Source organism: Camelus bactrianus, chromosome 32 (genome assembly GCF_048773025.1).
Source record: "Camelus bactrianus isolate YW-2024 breed Bactrian camel chromosome 32, ASM4877302v1, whole genome shotgun sequence".
Lineage (NCBI taxonomy): Eukaryota > Metazoa > Chordata > Mammalia > Artiodactyla > Camelidae > Camelus > Camelus bactrianus.
This window is the reverse complement of record NC_133570.1, coordinates 21493190-21507826: the sequence shown is the minus strand read 5'-3', so window position 1 is coordinate 21507826 and position 14637 is coordinate 21493190. Positions and strand designations below refer to the sequence as shown.

The 14637-nt window shown below is 50.2% G+C and overlaps 1 gene segment (V, D, J or C); it reads right to left on the bottom strand.

Moving 5' to 3' along the window:
• The window catches only part of LOC105066045 (immunoglobulin lambda-1 light chain-like), a 179289-nt gene extending 176864 nt beyond the window's left edge, over positions 1 to 2425 (bottom strand). The window contains 1 exon segment of the V gene segment in view: positions 2344 to 2425. Coding sequence covers positions 2344 to 2389 — 46 coding nt within the window.
• Between the last annotated feature and the right edge of the window lie 12212 nt (positions 2426 to 14637).

Below are 14637 nucleotides of genomic sequence, written 5' to 3'. Positions count from 1 at the left end.
TGTCCTGACCTCAGAGGAGATGAATGAGAGGAGAGAGCACCTGGGAGAAAGGGCTGTTTCTGCGCCCACAGCTGTGGCATTTATTATGCAAGTGATGGTCAAGGATTTCATCTCATTTCATAGTTGTGTTATTGCTCTGGTCACAAGATGTGATTTTGCTGCTTGTAGGCTCCACCTTCCCACGTCCCCAGGTCAAGACAGAAATGACCTCCGAACCCAGGAGAACACTGAAGACCACTGGGAAAATATTTCCTCCGGTTCTTCTTCAGGGCTTTAAAACTCAGGCTCATCTTTCCCATTTTCCTCCCACAGTTGTTCTGACTCCTTCAGTTTTACCAAATTTAAAACTACCATTGCATCCTGATTTCACATAACATGTAGTAAATACACATTTTTTTCCTCCCACCAAATTTACCTATAAAACCCACACAGAAGTCATGGAGGCTACTTGGGTACCGAGAAAAGGAATCATTCAGAGCAGACTGGGGAAGACGCCGGGATTGGAAGGTCATTGAACTCAGGTTGGGTGAAATTCCATTTTTCCCTGGAATCAGGCAGCCTGAGGGTGGAAGGGCTCCAGCCTGAGACTGAAGAGCTGCATGACAGCTTCCCTTGATATGGGGAAGGCGAGAAGGAGAGCTCCAGTGTCAGAGCCACTGAGGAACACTCACAGGTCCCTGTCCCCAGCTGGGCAGCAGTGCTGCTGGAGGCAGAAGGACCATTCCGTATGATTTAGGAGCTGTCTTCCCACCCAGGGGATGAGCATCCCCTTTGCTTCTGTCCTCTCTGTCCTCCTGCTCCTTGACATGGAAACAGGTCCTGTCACAGGAACGGGACAAGAGATTAGGGGAATTAACCTCACAGTTTCTGATCCGGAGGACAGAGAAGTAAACTCAAGGTCCAGGGAAGACTGAGGAGATGGTGGGATGGAGGTTCGCTAGGAAAGTTAACATGAAAATAGTTCATGATGCCTGACCTGCCCTCTGAGCCACACTTGCATGGATTCTGACAGCAAATAGCACAGGAAAGACTTTAGGGAGGGACTTAAGGGATAGAAATCCACCTAGGTCCCAGACGGGCCTCTGTGCAGCTCACTCACAGGACACATTCAAGAAGCAGGTCAACGTTTTTGTAAATGGAACTGATGTAGAAAGCGCAGTGTTCCCACAAAGCTGGGTGGAGTTAACCACCTGAACTCAGCTGGGCAGAGAGTGGGGTTAAACAAAACTTTCAAAATGGGATTACCCAAGACCCACAGCTCCATCACAGAGTACTGGAAAAAGGGGACAGGAGCCAGACACAAAGGTCCACGTGGGATATGACTGCATTTGTGAAAAATCTAGAACTGGCCGGAAGCACATGAATGGTCTGTAGGGTGGAGGGACCGGGGAAGGTTACTGATGGGTGATGGATGAAGTCTTTGTTTTACGAGGATGAAAATACTCTGTAAGGTAGAGTGTTCATGGGTGTTCTAATGTGTCAATATATTAAAAAGCCTTGATTTATTCTCCTCAAATGATGTATCTTATGGATTCTGAAGTGTATTTAAGAAGGAATATGAAGGCTTGGATGCAGGCAGATAGAAGTTGTTCCCCAGTGATTCCGAAAATAAGTGTTCTATGTTGGTGAGTGTGCGCCATGTACGCATGATAATGGATGATCATCTAGACACACAAATGCGGAGACAGAGAGGAGAGGGGATATCCGAAAAGCACCTGTGGGAAAGCATTACAAACTACTGCATCTGGGAAATGGTTGTGCACGAGTTCTTCATGAAATCTTTTCAGTTTGATTTAAATATATAATTATTTCCAAAAAGCTAACATGAAAAACAAATGAGATCCTGAGTTCAGGAGAGAAGAGCTGAGTGAGCTCATGGCAGGTTGTGATCTCGCTTCCCCATGACCGTGGACCACTGTGCACAGTGTTACTAGTTGTATATGAGGCACAGAATTAATCAGCCTCGTCCTTTGAGTGGAGCCCAGAGATGGTCAGGGAGGCCGTGTTGCCTGACTTGGAACCAGGAAAGCGATCAGGGATCCCCGAGGCTCAATTGCTGACATAATAAATCAGGAGGTTGGGGGCCATTCCTGGGAGCTGTTGGTACCAGGAAATATCACTGTAACTCCCGATGTCACTGCTGGTTCCAGCACAGGAGATGGTGACTGTCTGTCCCGGGGTCCCAGAAGCCAAGGGAGGCTGAGTCAAGGCAGACTGGGCCCAGGACCCTGAAAAGAGCAAAAAGACACTCGAGTCAGTTCAGAGCTGGGCCCCAGGTCACCCTGAGGACAGGGACACAAAGGATCAGCCAGATGTCCCCGTGTCCCTTCCCCGGAGCCTCACCTGTGCCCTGAGTGAGGAGGGTGACAAGGAGCAGAGCCAAGGCCATGGTTGAGATGCCCCAGAGTGCTGCCTTCTGAGCCCCCAACCCTGGGCCAGGTCACCAGACCTCTCTTATCCCCTCCCCCTGCTGCAGAGGAGGGTGGGGCCTCCATGCAAATCTGCTCCGGCCCATGCTTCCCCCACCCCCTGACCTGTACTTGGTTCTAGATACTTCTCTATCCCTCTACACAGAGCCAATCTAGGAATATTGATACTGTGTGATATGTTTTTGTTACTTAGGACACAGTGACCATTAGAGGGACCTGGAAATCGAGCCATCCTTGGCTGTCCCTGCCATCTGATAGAGTCAAGATGTCGTTGACTAATAATCACAATAATTGTTTTGTATTCTGTGGGTCCAAAGTGACGACAGGGTCCACAAGTGCTGGAGTAAGTTAGAGATTCAATCTTTTCTCATCTGGAGATCGAAGGAGAGCTGGGGTTGTCCACCCCTCGCCCCATCTGACCTCCTCAGCAGAATGGTCCCCGTGTCTCTCTGTCCCCTATCTCTGTGGTTCTCTTAGGAAAAGGCCTGGGGACATTTATTGGTGTTTCTAGGAAAGGGGAGACCTCTCCCTGAAGGGGCTTAGGAGGCAGCAGCTATGTGCCTTCACCTGGGCTAGGGAAATCACACAATAACCTTCCCAAATCCAGGCCCCTGCTGCCCCCTGGTGGACTCCGATGGCGCCCACCGAGGCCAGGAAGGCAGCTGCGGGGGGATGACCCCCCAGCTCTGCTCTTCTGCCTTCCCCTTTATTCCCCTCCCAGCTCAGGCCCAGATCCCTCCAATCCCCTCCCGCTCACATCACTTTATCCACCAGCTACTTTATTTTTATTCCAAAGAGAATTGATATTTTATTAACTTTGGTTTTAATAGAAGAGTAACCATAGAGTTTTTTTTTTTTTTAATTAAAGTACAGTCAGTTACAATGTGTCAATTTCTGGTGTACAGCACAATGTCCCAGTCATGCATATATGTAAACACATTCCTTTTTATATTCTTCTCATTAAAGGTTACTATTACAAGATATTGAACATAGTTTGCTGTGCTATACAGAAGAAACTTTTCAAAATCTCTAGTTTTCTATACACCGGCTAACATTTAATCCTTAACTCCCAAATTTATCCCTTCCCACCCCCTTTCCCTGGCAAACTGTAAGATTGTTTACTACGTGCTTGGGGACCAGAAGGGGGGTCCAAAACCTCTTTCTCTGCACCCCCTTTTAAATACCAACTCAGCCCTTGTTTCTCATTTCCAAGAAATTCATGACAATTTACAATTAAAAAAAGTTTCATTGTTGACGTGGACTCCCACCCAATCCCTCCCTGTGCAGAGCCTCTGTGCTTCTGGTTAGTGTCCTGCCCTCATCCACCCTCAGTCAATGGGCATCAGCCAGTGATGACCGTGGTGAGGAGGAGGAGCTGAGCCCATACACCTGCCCAGGAGTCTCTGGACCATGAGTCAATTGGCCACTGGCTTTTTTCTCCAATCCACTCTGATGACAGGACAACACATAGCAATTGGAATCAGTGCCACTTCCTTCCCTGCTCCTAAGTTAATCCTAGACTCAGTCTCTCTGCCCTAATTCTCTGGGCTCTGTTTTGACCCCAACATATCGAGGAGGGAAAGGACCTCACCATTGGTCCTGAGGTGGTTCCTGGGATAGGAGCCACCCTTGGGATGTCCCTATATGGTCCTGTTGTTAACTTTGGTGCATGTGTGGGATACCCCACCTTGCCATGAGGAACAAGGGTGAGGACAGGGTCCTAATTGTCACTTCTCAGGCACCAAAGCAGGGCCTGGCACCTCTCCCTCCCTCCCAGCCCATTTTTAATCTTTATGTTAGCATAGATGCTCACACATCCCTCTGTCCCCATCTTCCACAAGGGCTCACAGCTTAGACCTGAGGCCGAAGCCTGGGGCTGCTGAGGGTCTTTGAGAAAAGACTTGTAAGAGCAGAATAAGCCTGAGACCCTCCATCACTAGTTATCACCTTAGGAGGGGCTCATGGTGCAGCAGCTTTTGAGACTTCACACAGGGCAGGGGGTGTGTGTTGTGTCTGTCTAGTTACTTATATGTTTGCATATAAACATACAGGTACATAAGCTTATACAGAGGAAGAGAGAAAATGAGAGTTAAGGAGATAATGTAAACGTGACAAAATGTTCACAACTGGCCAAGTTGGCAAATAGTTTATGAAGCAGTTCTTTGTATTACCATTAAAGATTCATTTTTGTTTTAAATTTTTCCAGAATAAAACAATCAGCAGTAACAAATGAGGTCCTGAGTTCAGGGAGAAGACCCGAGGGAGCTCAGAGCAGGTTTTGGTCTCAATTCCCCATGAACTTGGACCACTGTGCGCAGTGCTACTAGTTGTATATGAGGCACAGAAATAATCAGCCTCGTCCTCAGACTGGAGCCCAGAGATGGTCAGGGAGGCCGTGTTGCCAGACTTGGAGCCAGAGAAGCGATCAGGAATCCCCGAGGCTCGACTGGTGTCTTCATAGATCAGGAGTTTGGGGGCCGTTCCTGGGAGCTGTTGGTACCAGGAGACATAGTTATATCTCCCAACGTCGTTGCTGGTTCCAGCGCAGGAGATGGTGACCGTCTGTCCTGGAGTCCTGGACACCGAGGGAGGCTGAGTCAGGGCAGACTGGGCCCAGGACCCTGAAAAGAACAAAAACACACTCGAGCCATTTCAGCACTGGGCCCCATGTCACTCTGAGGACAGACACACAAAAGATCAGCCAGATGTCCCCGTGTTCCTTCCCGGGAGCCACATCTGTGCCCTGAGTGAGGAGGGTGACAAGGAGCAGAGCCCAGGCTATGGTGGAGATGTCCCAGAGTGCTGCCTTCTGATCCTCCATCCCTGGGCCTGGTCCCCCAGACCTCTCTTATCCCCTCCCCCTGCTGCAGAGGAGAGCGGGGCCTCCATGCAAATCTGCTCCTCTCCCTGCTTCCCCACCCCCTGACCTGGACTTGATTCTAGACTCTTCTCGATCCCTGGACAGCAGACCTTTCTAGTGAATTAACTCTTTCATCACATGTGGAGTCAGGACAGACTGAGTCCATGACAGCATGTGTGAAATTGATGCAGTCCAAGGATTTCCCATCTTTGCTGGTGAGGGATATCGTGGTTCCTGGGTGTAGAATCCCAGGACGTGCTACTGGGGAAAGGAGAGGACAGGGTTCCAGGTGGCTGCAAGACCCCATTGCCCTATTTCCCAGGAATCAAAGCAGAGCTGGGGACCAGCATCACCTCAATTCCTTCTTACCTACTGTTAGGAGAGTTCTCACGCCCCTCCAGCCTCTGTCTCTCTGGTGTTTTCCCAGTGCAGCCTGAACCTGAGCCCTGGGCCATTTATTAGCAGTTCTGAAGAAGAATTTTTGGGGCACAAACGCTGTGGGGCGTAAGAGGGGTACCGTGGGGGGCAGCTCTTGAAACTTCATACAGGACAGTACAAGCAGCAAGTACTGTCCCTAAGTCCATGCCATTGCCGCCCCCTGGTGGCCTCAGGTGGTGCCAACCGAGCACCAGGGAGGGAGCTAAGACAGGGTTGGAAATCACTAGGTGACGCCCTCCCCTCGTCTCCCTTCACCATCAGTTCAGTACCAGGCCCCCTGAACTGCTAGATTCCCCTCTATGCTCATTTCTCTTTGCCCATGAACTCACTCTGGGATGGGGTGGGTCACCTGCCACACCAGGTGGCCCAGACGCTCACCCCAGGACTACCTAGCCCGTCCCGCCGCAGCCCTGGCACCAGGTTATGCCTGTGAGGCAGCTATTTATACCAAGTGAATTTTGGGAGCACAGGAGAAGTGACTCCATGGTTAATGGTGCGAAACTTGGCATCTGGGTTTAGGGAGAAAGGAAGATCTTTGGGGGAAGTGATCACTTTGAGTCATCACTATTGCTTGAGTCTGTTTCAAACAATTTTATGCTTCTTATTGTAGACATCGGTTTAGATAATCATGTCTGTTATTTGAGAGAACGATTAAGCAGGAATAGCTGAGAAATTCATCAGGAAGGGGATATGGGCCAGCAATGTCTTCTCTTGGGAAAGCCATGGAGGAGCCCCAGGAATCATCCACGTGTCCAGGAACTTTTTCCAGGAAGCAAACCTCTAATATTCACGAGGTGCCACCCTGTCCCCTGTCCCACGTTCAGGTAGCACCGGGAGCAAACCCAGGGCTCCCATCTCAGGAGTCCACTTTCTCATGTAAAACTCTTCTAGATACATGTGCCCACACAATAGGACATGAGCCATAAATCAGGAACCACAAATGCCGCCAATGGGGTGGGAAAAGGACCACTTGCAAAAACTACTGTTAATAGCCAAGAAAAACAAAGCAAAGAAATCTAAAATACACAAGAAAACAATTCTCAACTGCTTCTCTGAGGGCAAATTAAAGTTGATGTTTCCCTGAAGAAACACATCTATTCTTTTAAAAAAGGTAAAATATCCAACACAAATGCACAGGAAAAGTCAGACCTCCAGGAGTCATCACCATCTCTTTCCCTTCCTTCATGCCCCACTTCCAATCAGACAGCCAGTCTGAGAACTCTATCCTGAAGCCCCCAGTCACTATCCACTCTGCTTGGTCCAAGCCCCACCACGTGCCCGGACAAGAACCATGGGACCCACGGGCTCTGCTGGCTTCCTTTTCCCCCCCATAAAGTTCATTCAGACAAAACCACCTTCATGTCTTTAAAACACGAATGATTTCATGTAAAAATTATGAAAAAATAGCCTCAAACAAATTCTCTTTTCATTTAGAAAAATATCCAATCTCTTTACGTTGGCTTCCAGTCCTTATGTGATCTGTCTGCTGCCCACCTCCCCACTCTCCTCCTGCCCCCTGATCCCAGTGATGAGCCCCCAGCTGGGTTTCTCTCTATTCCTTCAAATGGCCATATTCCCTCAGCCTCAGTGCCTTTGCACAGGCTTCCCCTCTGCTTAAAACTCTTTTAACTCCATACTTCACATTCCTGAATCTTCCTGAAGACACACAAATGTACTCCAACAGCCCACTCAATAATGTTGTTTGTTAAGTGACTCAGGGAGAGAGCTCAGTTGGGGAAGCTGATCCCCTGTGTTTGCCCAAAGAGTCTCCAGGCCACATTCTTGTTGCCAAGTGTCACAGGCCAGGTCTCCCTGAAAACTGATGCTGAGATGGGCAGAAGGCACCACTGGCATCACCTCCAGTGCAGGGGATGGGAGGGAGCAGGTCAGGGAATGAGGCCCTGTGGTGTGACATTCTTGCTCTCCACGGGGGTTCACCAGGTGAGAGGGGCATGCAGGAGATTGAAGAATCCTTCCCAGGCCTGGGGAGGATAAAGGGAGAAAGCGTAGGGGTCAGCAGGGACAACCTGCAGACCGCAGTGCAGATCCGACTCCTGAGACGGGAGAAAGGACAGGAAGGAGAACTGGACAGTGGACGTCTCAGAACCCGGAGAAGCAGTGAGACAATCCCAGCCTGCCCCATGGCAGCTTCTGGAGGGTGGTGGCCACTGGAGCTGGGACAGCTCTGCAGGGTGCATCCATGTGGCAGTGACACATCCTTGCCTGTATATTGTTGTGCCCACGAATCTCGGCACTCAGGCTGCCGTGGGAAGGGCCGTGACCTGGTGGGAGCAGATCCATCCTGGGCGCTCAGCTTGGGGAGGGTGCTGGCAAGGCAGGGCTGTCTGCACATCCCGTGGCAGGGGTGACATGCCCTTCGTGGGATGCAGGCCACAAATCACAGCATCCTCTCCATCAGCCCTTCAGCACATGAAAATGTTCACTTCTCTTAGTCAATAAAGTCTGGAAAGGAGCCGTCCTGCGGAGTGGGGAACATAATCTTATCACCAGCAAATCATCAGAGGACGGATAACAGCAATAAAGTGCCTGTGAGTTAATAAGGAGGTCTGAAACCCACCAGATGGAGGTGTGTGCTGGATTTGGGGCCAGTGGCTTGGGGTCCATATGGGCGAGGTCCCAGGGAAAATACTAGAAGATGCCAGGTGCTTCTTGTGAGCAGTAAACAGAGCATTTCTCCTTTGAGATCTCCTGTTACAGGGCGATTTTCAGGCACTTCAAAATACAGGAAGCGCCATCCTATTTGATTTGTTCTAGAATAATTTGCCCACACAATCAGATATAAAACAGATATCAGAAGCTCACTTGTTGGGTGTGGGGTTATAGCTCAGTGGTGGAGCCCATGCTTAGCACGCACCACGTCCTGGGTTCAATCCCCAGTACCTGCGTTACATAAATAAGTAAACCTAATTATCCCCACTCCCCGACCAAGGAGAAGAAAGAAAGAGAAAGAGAGAGAGAAGAAAAAAAAGGGAAAAAACCCCCAGCAACGCGATCATCCAAATAGGGACTAGCAATCTTCAAGCCCATACGCTTTCCATTTCAAGTCCATCCTCTGTCCTGTTTTCTTCAGAGACTTAGTTACAACTTGTCACTTTAAAACAATAGCCTTGTTGTTTGAGTTCTGGTTCTTTTTTTTCTGTTTCCAGGCTAAAATTTCTGAGCATGTATCTCCTTGAGTGTGGCATCTGCAGGCTCTCAAGGACAAATGTTTGTTGAATGAATGTGGGGGAGAGGCTGGAGGGAAAGGCTGTCTCCACTTCCAAGGTGAGAAAAGTCAGATTTTTATCAGCCCTATTCCAGGTGGCAATCCGATGTCGGAGAGATCAACACAAGGCCCTCATGTGTATGTACCTAAGCATTCATTCATTCATTTGTTCACATGTGTAACAGGACACCTTATAGTCCTTCGTTCACAGGCATGGGGATATCTAGGGTAAGGGCAGGGCAGATCCACACACTCAGCCACCGCGACCTTCTTGTGGCCCGTGGTTAAAGATGTGGGGTCACTCGGAAGATAAGGACTCAATGCCAGACTCCACTTCGGAAAAGTCTCACAGTCCAAGGACAGAAATTACCTCCTGGGCCTGTGTGAGGGCGACCCAAATTTGGCCCCTCAAGTCAGTGTGAGTGACAGACACGGGCTCCGCTGGCTCTCAAACCCCCAGGAAAAGGGTCCCCACCCATCTGGCTCTCGCTGTATCTCCAGAAGCCTGACTTTCTCCCGTAAAGGTGTTGCAGAAAATAATGTTACCGCTCAGTGTTACAGCTCAGTTGTGACAGCAACCTGGATCCGGGCAAGAGACCAAGCAGCACTCAGGGAGTTGGAGAACTCAGGTTTATTACACCAGCGGGCCCAGAGGAGTTCACACTCCAAGCTCTGGACCCTGTCTGTAGGTTTACACAGGCTTTTATAGGCTGCCAGTTTACACTTTGAAGGATCCTATGCAAATAAGGTGTAACAAATTTGACTAATTAGGAACAGGCTTTGTAAAAATGGACCAATCAAGGGGGAAAGAAATAATCAGGAGTGAGGGAAATGGACCAATCAGGAGGGAGAGAAATAACCAATCAGGAGTGAGGGAAATGGACCAATCAGGAGTGAGCTCCACTTTCCTAGAAGTTAGCTGTTTCAGAGGCAAAAAGAGATAAAGCCACTGGCCCAGGGAACCAGATGGTGCGGGCGGGAGAGTAGTGGCGCCGACTGGGGGTCCTGCCAGTCTTTTTTATGAGGCTTCCCACCTCAGAGGGACTGGGAGAACAGTGGCACCAAAATCTGCCAGAGGCCATTCAAGGTCCTGGAATCCAGGTCCCGGGTGCCACTGGTGGCCAGGACACAGGATCCCGAGGGTTGAGGGGCACCGCTGGCTCGAGTGAGGGCTGGTTCTACGTGCTGGGTGCCTCCCACCTGGATAAGCATCTTTGGAAGCTTATAGAAGGTCCCGCCCACATTGTCCCTTGTTTCAAGGCCCTGTCCTGACTTTGTCTGAAGGGGTCCCTGAGTGGAATGTACAGAAGTATGAGCTCAGGACCAGCGCAAGCTGAGGCCATCAGAGGGAGCGTGGAGAACAGATGGATGTGAGCAGACCAAATGTAAGAATTTGTGGCTTCTGAACAAGGTGGAAAACCAACACGTCGGGGGAGGTGGGTGTAGAGAGAGAGGAAAGCAGGGTCTGGAGGGAGGACTCTAATCCAACCCCAGCTGGGGTCTCCTCTCCCCCAGGAGGCACAGGGTGAGTAAAGTCCAGAGAGTAGAGGGCGTTGCACTGGCCAAGGGGAGTGACATCTCATCTACACGAGGGTGGTGGGGGTGGAGCGAGAACCCTCGCTCAGGGGGGCCGATACTGGCCCTGGCACTCTTGTCCCATGGACTGAAAATTGTTTGCCTGAAGCACAGGCCTAGAGGTGGGGGGTGGGGAGGGATTTGGAGGTGGGAACTTCTAGGCTGCCCCGCCTCACCCTTTGGGGCCAAGAGGCCCCTCATCCCACTCCATCATGCACTCCCATCCTCCATTCCATCCCCCATCGCCATGGCGTCCCTCCAGTCAGCTCCACCCCCACCCTCATTCCATCTCCATCCCTCACACGCGCGTTAACCATCTCCCCACTCCATCCCCATCCCATGCATCCTCCATTCAGCCAGACCCGATACCCCACCTCCATTCCATCCCAATCCCCTAACTCTACCTGTACACCCCATCCCCCACCCCGTGCAGTCCCGTGGGCGTGTCTACAGCCACCACCCCTCCCCATCTCCCGATGCTCTTCCAGCCTATTTGAATAAACCCCTTCTAGCCTCCCTGGGTGACCCCACTCGCGATCCCAGGATCTCGTGAGACTTTTCCGAGGAGGAAACAGAAAACGGGATTTGTCGGACCATGTGGCTTCCTGGTGGGGAGCTGCTGACTCAGCAGTTCTCTCTCTGCAGAGTCTGAAAAGGGACAGCGTGATGGACGAGGCCCGGCCACACAAAACGTTAATTCCAGCCCTGAAAGCTCCGCCTTCCCGCAGGGTGATCTTGAGCTAGTCCCGGGGGAACACCTCAGGCCCCTGCCTGTTTTCTACCGGAAAACGAGTTATCACCTTAGTCTGGCCTGAAGGCCAGACGGAGTAGGGCGCCTGTCTTGGGCCAGCTTGGGTCACTTGCTTTGTGGAGGGGGCCGCAGTGATGGTCTGTAGACCTAAAGGTTCACCGAACCCGGTTTGCGTTGTCTCTGGAGCTTGTCAGTCCGCCGGTGTTCCCTGGAAATCAGGTGGCCGCTCTAAGAACCTGTCCCCTCTGGAGGTGCCAGGGCATGGGGGTCAGAAATGTGCAGACCGTGTGCCAGCAGGTGGCCATGGGATGCGGCAGAGAGAGACCTGAGCTGGCTCGGACCTGCCCAACATCTCCTGGCCTCATTTTAGGGCCTCTGAGTGTTCCTGCCCCACAATTTCCCACAGTCCAGCCAGGTGGTTTCCTCCCAGTGCCTTCCTGACTCCTGGTGCTCCATGTGGGGATGGCCTGCACACAGTTCATTTCCACCTGTTTCATGAAGCCTTCTTTGATTTCTCAGATCAGTGTCTTTCTGACTTTCCATCCATCATCCCCCCATCATCCAACATCCATCCCTCCATCACCCATCCATCATCAATCCATGATCTATAATCCATCCATCATACATCCGTTACCTATCATCCATCCATCATCCATCCATCATCACTTGATCCATCCATCTATCCATCCATCATCCATCCATCATCCATCCTCCCATCATCTCTCATCCATCTATCTATCCATCATCTACCCATCATCTTTCCATTTGTCCAAGCATGGCTCCCAAGCATCCATCTGCCAGGCACTGTTTCACGTGCTGGGACAGAGTGTGAGGAGCCCCCTCCCTCTGACCCCCATCTCTCCCTGAAACTTCTCAGGTCAAAGCTTCCAAAGTCTCCAACCCAGTCAAGTCTGAGGTCCCTCCCCAGTCCCCTGTGCTCTCTCACTTTCTCTGCCTCTGACCTGCACTGTGCTCTCTGACAACTGCTCAGGGGTACTGCATCCCTATTTCCACCCCTGACTTCTCTTTTGGGCTCTAGATTTATGCACATTCTGCCTCCTGAACGCATCGGTGCTTGAATGCCCTACAGGCACTGCAAACTCAACATTCCTCACTCCTCACATTTCCCTGGGAGGCTTGTTCCCTCTCCTTGTCCTCACTTCAGTAGGTCTCTTCCCAATCTGGAGGCCTGGAGCCATCCCCAAATGTTTCGCCCTCACTGAATCACCCTCTGTCCGAGCTGTCCAACCGTAACACAAAAATATCACTAAAATACTTAGAAAAAGGAAAAGAAAGAAACACCCCAGTCATGCTCTAAAGTTTATGATGACAAGAATGTTAGGCTTTGCCAAGTCTGATTTTCTCTCCCAACGTAGTTTTCTAAGCTGGCAGGTAACCTGAGACCAGCCCTTTTCACCTCAGCAGCAGGATGATTTGGTCATGGCTGTATTTAAGATGAGCATGTAAGCTTTTTGACAAAAATGTACTAGAACAGCAGTATAAATGCCACCCTTGTTCCTGATTTAAAGAAAGCAAACATCCAGCCTTGCATTAGTTGATAATCTAAGGAAACGTCCTCATTGTGGTGAAGGATGTCTCCCAAAACTTACAGCAAAATTCCCACTTAAAGGTAGAACCGCTTTAAAAGTCAGGGTTCCCACTCTGACTTTTCACTAGTCAAGATAGTCCACAGATTTCAACCGATGGAATGAGATGAGGGGGGATGAATGTTAGGAATAATGAGATCAAATTGTTCTTTGAAGTTGCTGGGTTAGTCTACTTAAAAATAATAATCCCAAGACACTCAGCTGGAGGAGTATTGGAAATAATACAATCGTTAATGAAAACGACAGTACGAGTACGATAGGGAAATGTCAGGTTTCCTCCAACACAGGCGGCTACCATCCAGGATAGGAAACTGGCGAAACATTTACGACTTCATTGAAAATTCTATTAAAACCCCTAGGAATAAACTTAACACAAAACAAGCAAGACTCACATGGGTAAAACATAACGCACCTTGAGTAACAGACACAATAGACAAAGATATCAGTTCACGTAAAGGAGCCCACCTAATCCATGAAATTACAAACACAGCACCAAAGGGATATTTTTTAAAAAGTAGTGAACCGATTCTAAAGTCCAACAGAGAGAATAATGACAGACAAGAAACGCGGATATTTTGACTGAGTCATAATGACAGGGTCGTTCTCTGCCAGGTACTGAAACACACGGTCAAGCGAAAATTATTAAAACAGGGTGAAACAGACATGGGAACTGATCATTAGATCAGTAGAACCAAAGGGAGGATGTGATACATCAATGATTTAAAATTTTGATAAAAATTGTGTTCATATTCAGTAAATACAGGACGATTGGCTCTCCATGTGGAAAATACATAAGGTTATATTCCTGCGTACGCTGAAGTAAACTCCAGGCAGAGAGAAAACACACAGCAGAGCAATGAAAGCACCTGAATGAAATAGAAAAGAAAATCGAAATAAAGATGCCTTTCCTCTGTTTGCCACGGATCACAGAAACAGCCAAACTGGCGTGTGAAAATTCAAACGGCTTTATGGTGAAGGACCTCACAAACAAAAGGCATAAAAAAGACCTGGGAAAAATATTTACACCACACCTAGCAGGTGTGGGCACAGATGGATCCTGGCCATCGGGCTGTCCCCGCAGGCCACCCTGACCGTCCCTCTCTGGCCAAGGCTTTGTGCTGGCAGCCCCATCCCTGGCTGGTCACCATCTAAGCACAGAGGGAATAGTCTTCATTGGCCCCCCTTTTCCGTCCCTGTCCTCATACCCTGCGGTCTGTCCCTCTGTCTGCCCATCAGATACTCTGGTGGACTTTCTTCCATTTCTTAGCAGCAGAGACCCCTAAAGTGTGAAAATGCTGGGACCCTCATCGGGGTGGGTTTGTTCCTGCAGCTTTCCTGGCTCCTTCTCTCCAGTGTAAGGGGGCAGGACATTCCCCATGAGAGGGACCTGCAGGGGCATGTTTGGGACAAAGTCACTGCAAACCCTTGGAGAGAACAGCCCTTTCCTGGAGTGGGGGATGGATGGGATGGCCCTGTGTCCCCTGAGAGTGGAGCCAGAGTCAGGTGACAGAGGTCCCTGCCGGACTGAACCTCAGGATCCTTTCTACTCCTGCTCCCCTACACCAGCACCCATCCTTCCCTGGGAGACCAGCCACCCCTCCCCTCCTGCCCTCGTGGCCTCATCCAGGCCACAGGCAGCTCCTGGACTCTCCCTGTCAGCCCTCTGTCAGTGGGGTCCCCGCTGAGGTTCAGGATCCAGCCCTAAAATCCCACCCCACCCCGATCACTTCAGGGACAAGGATCAGGGTAAC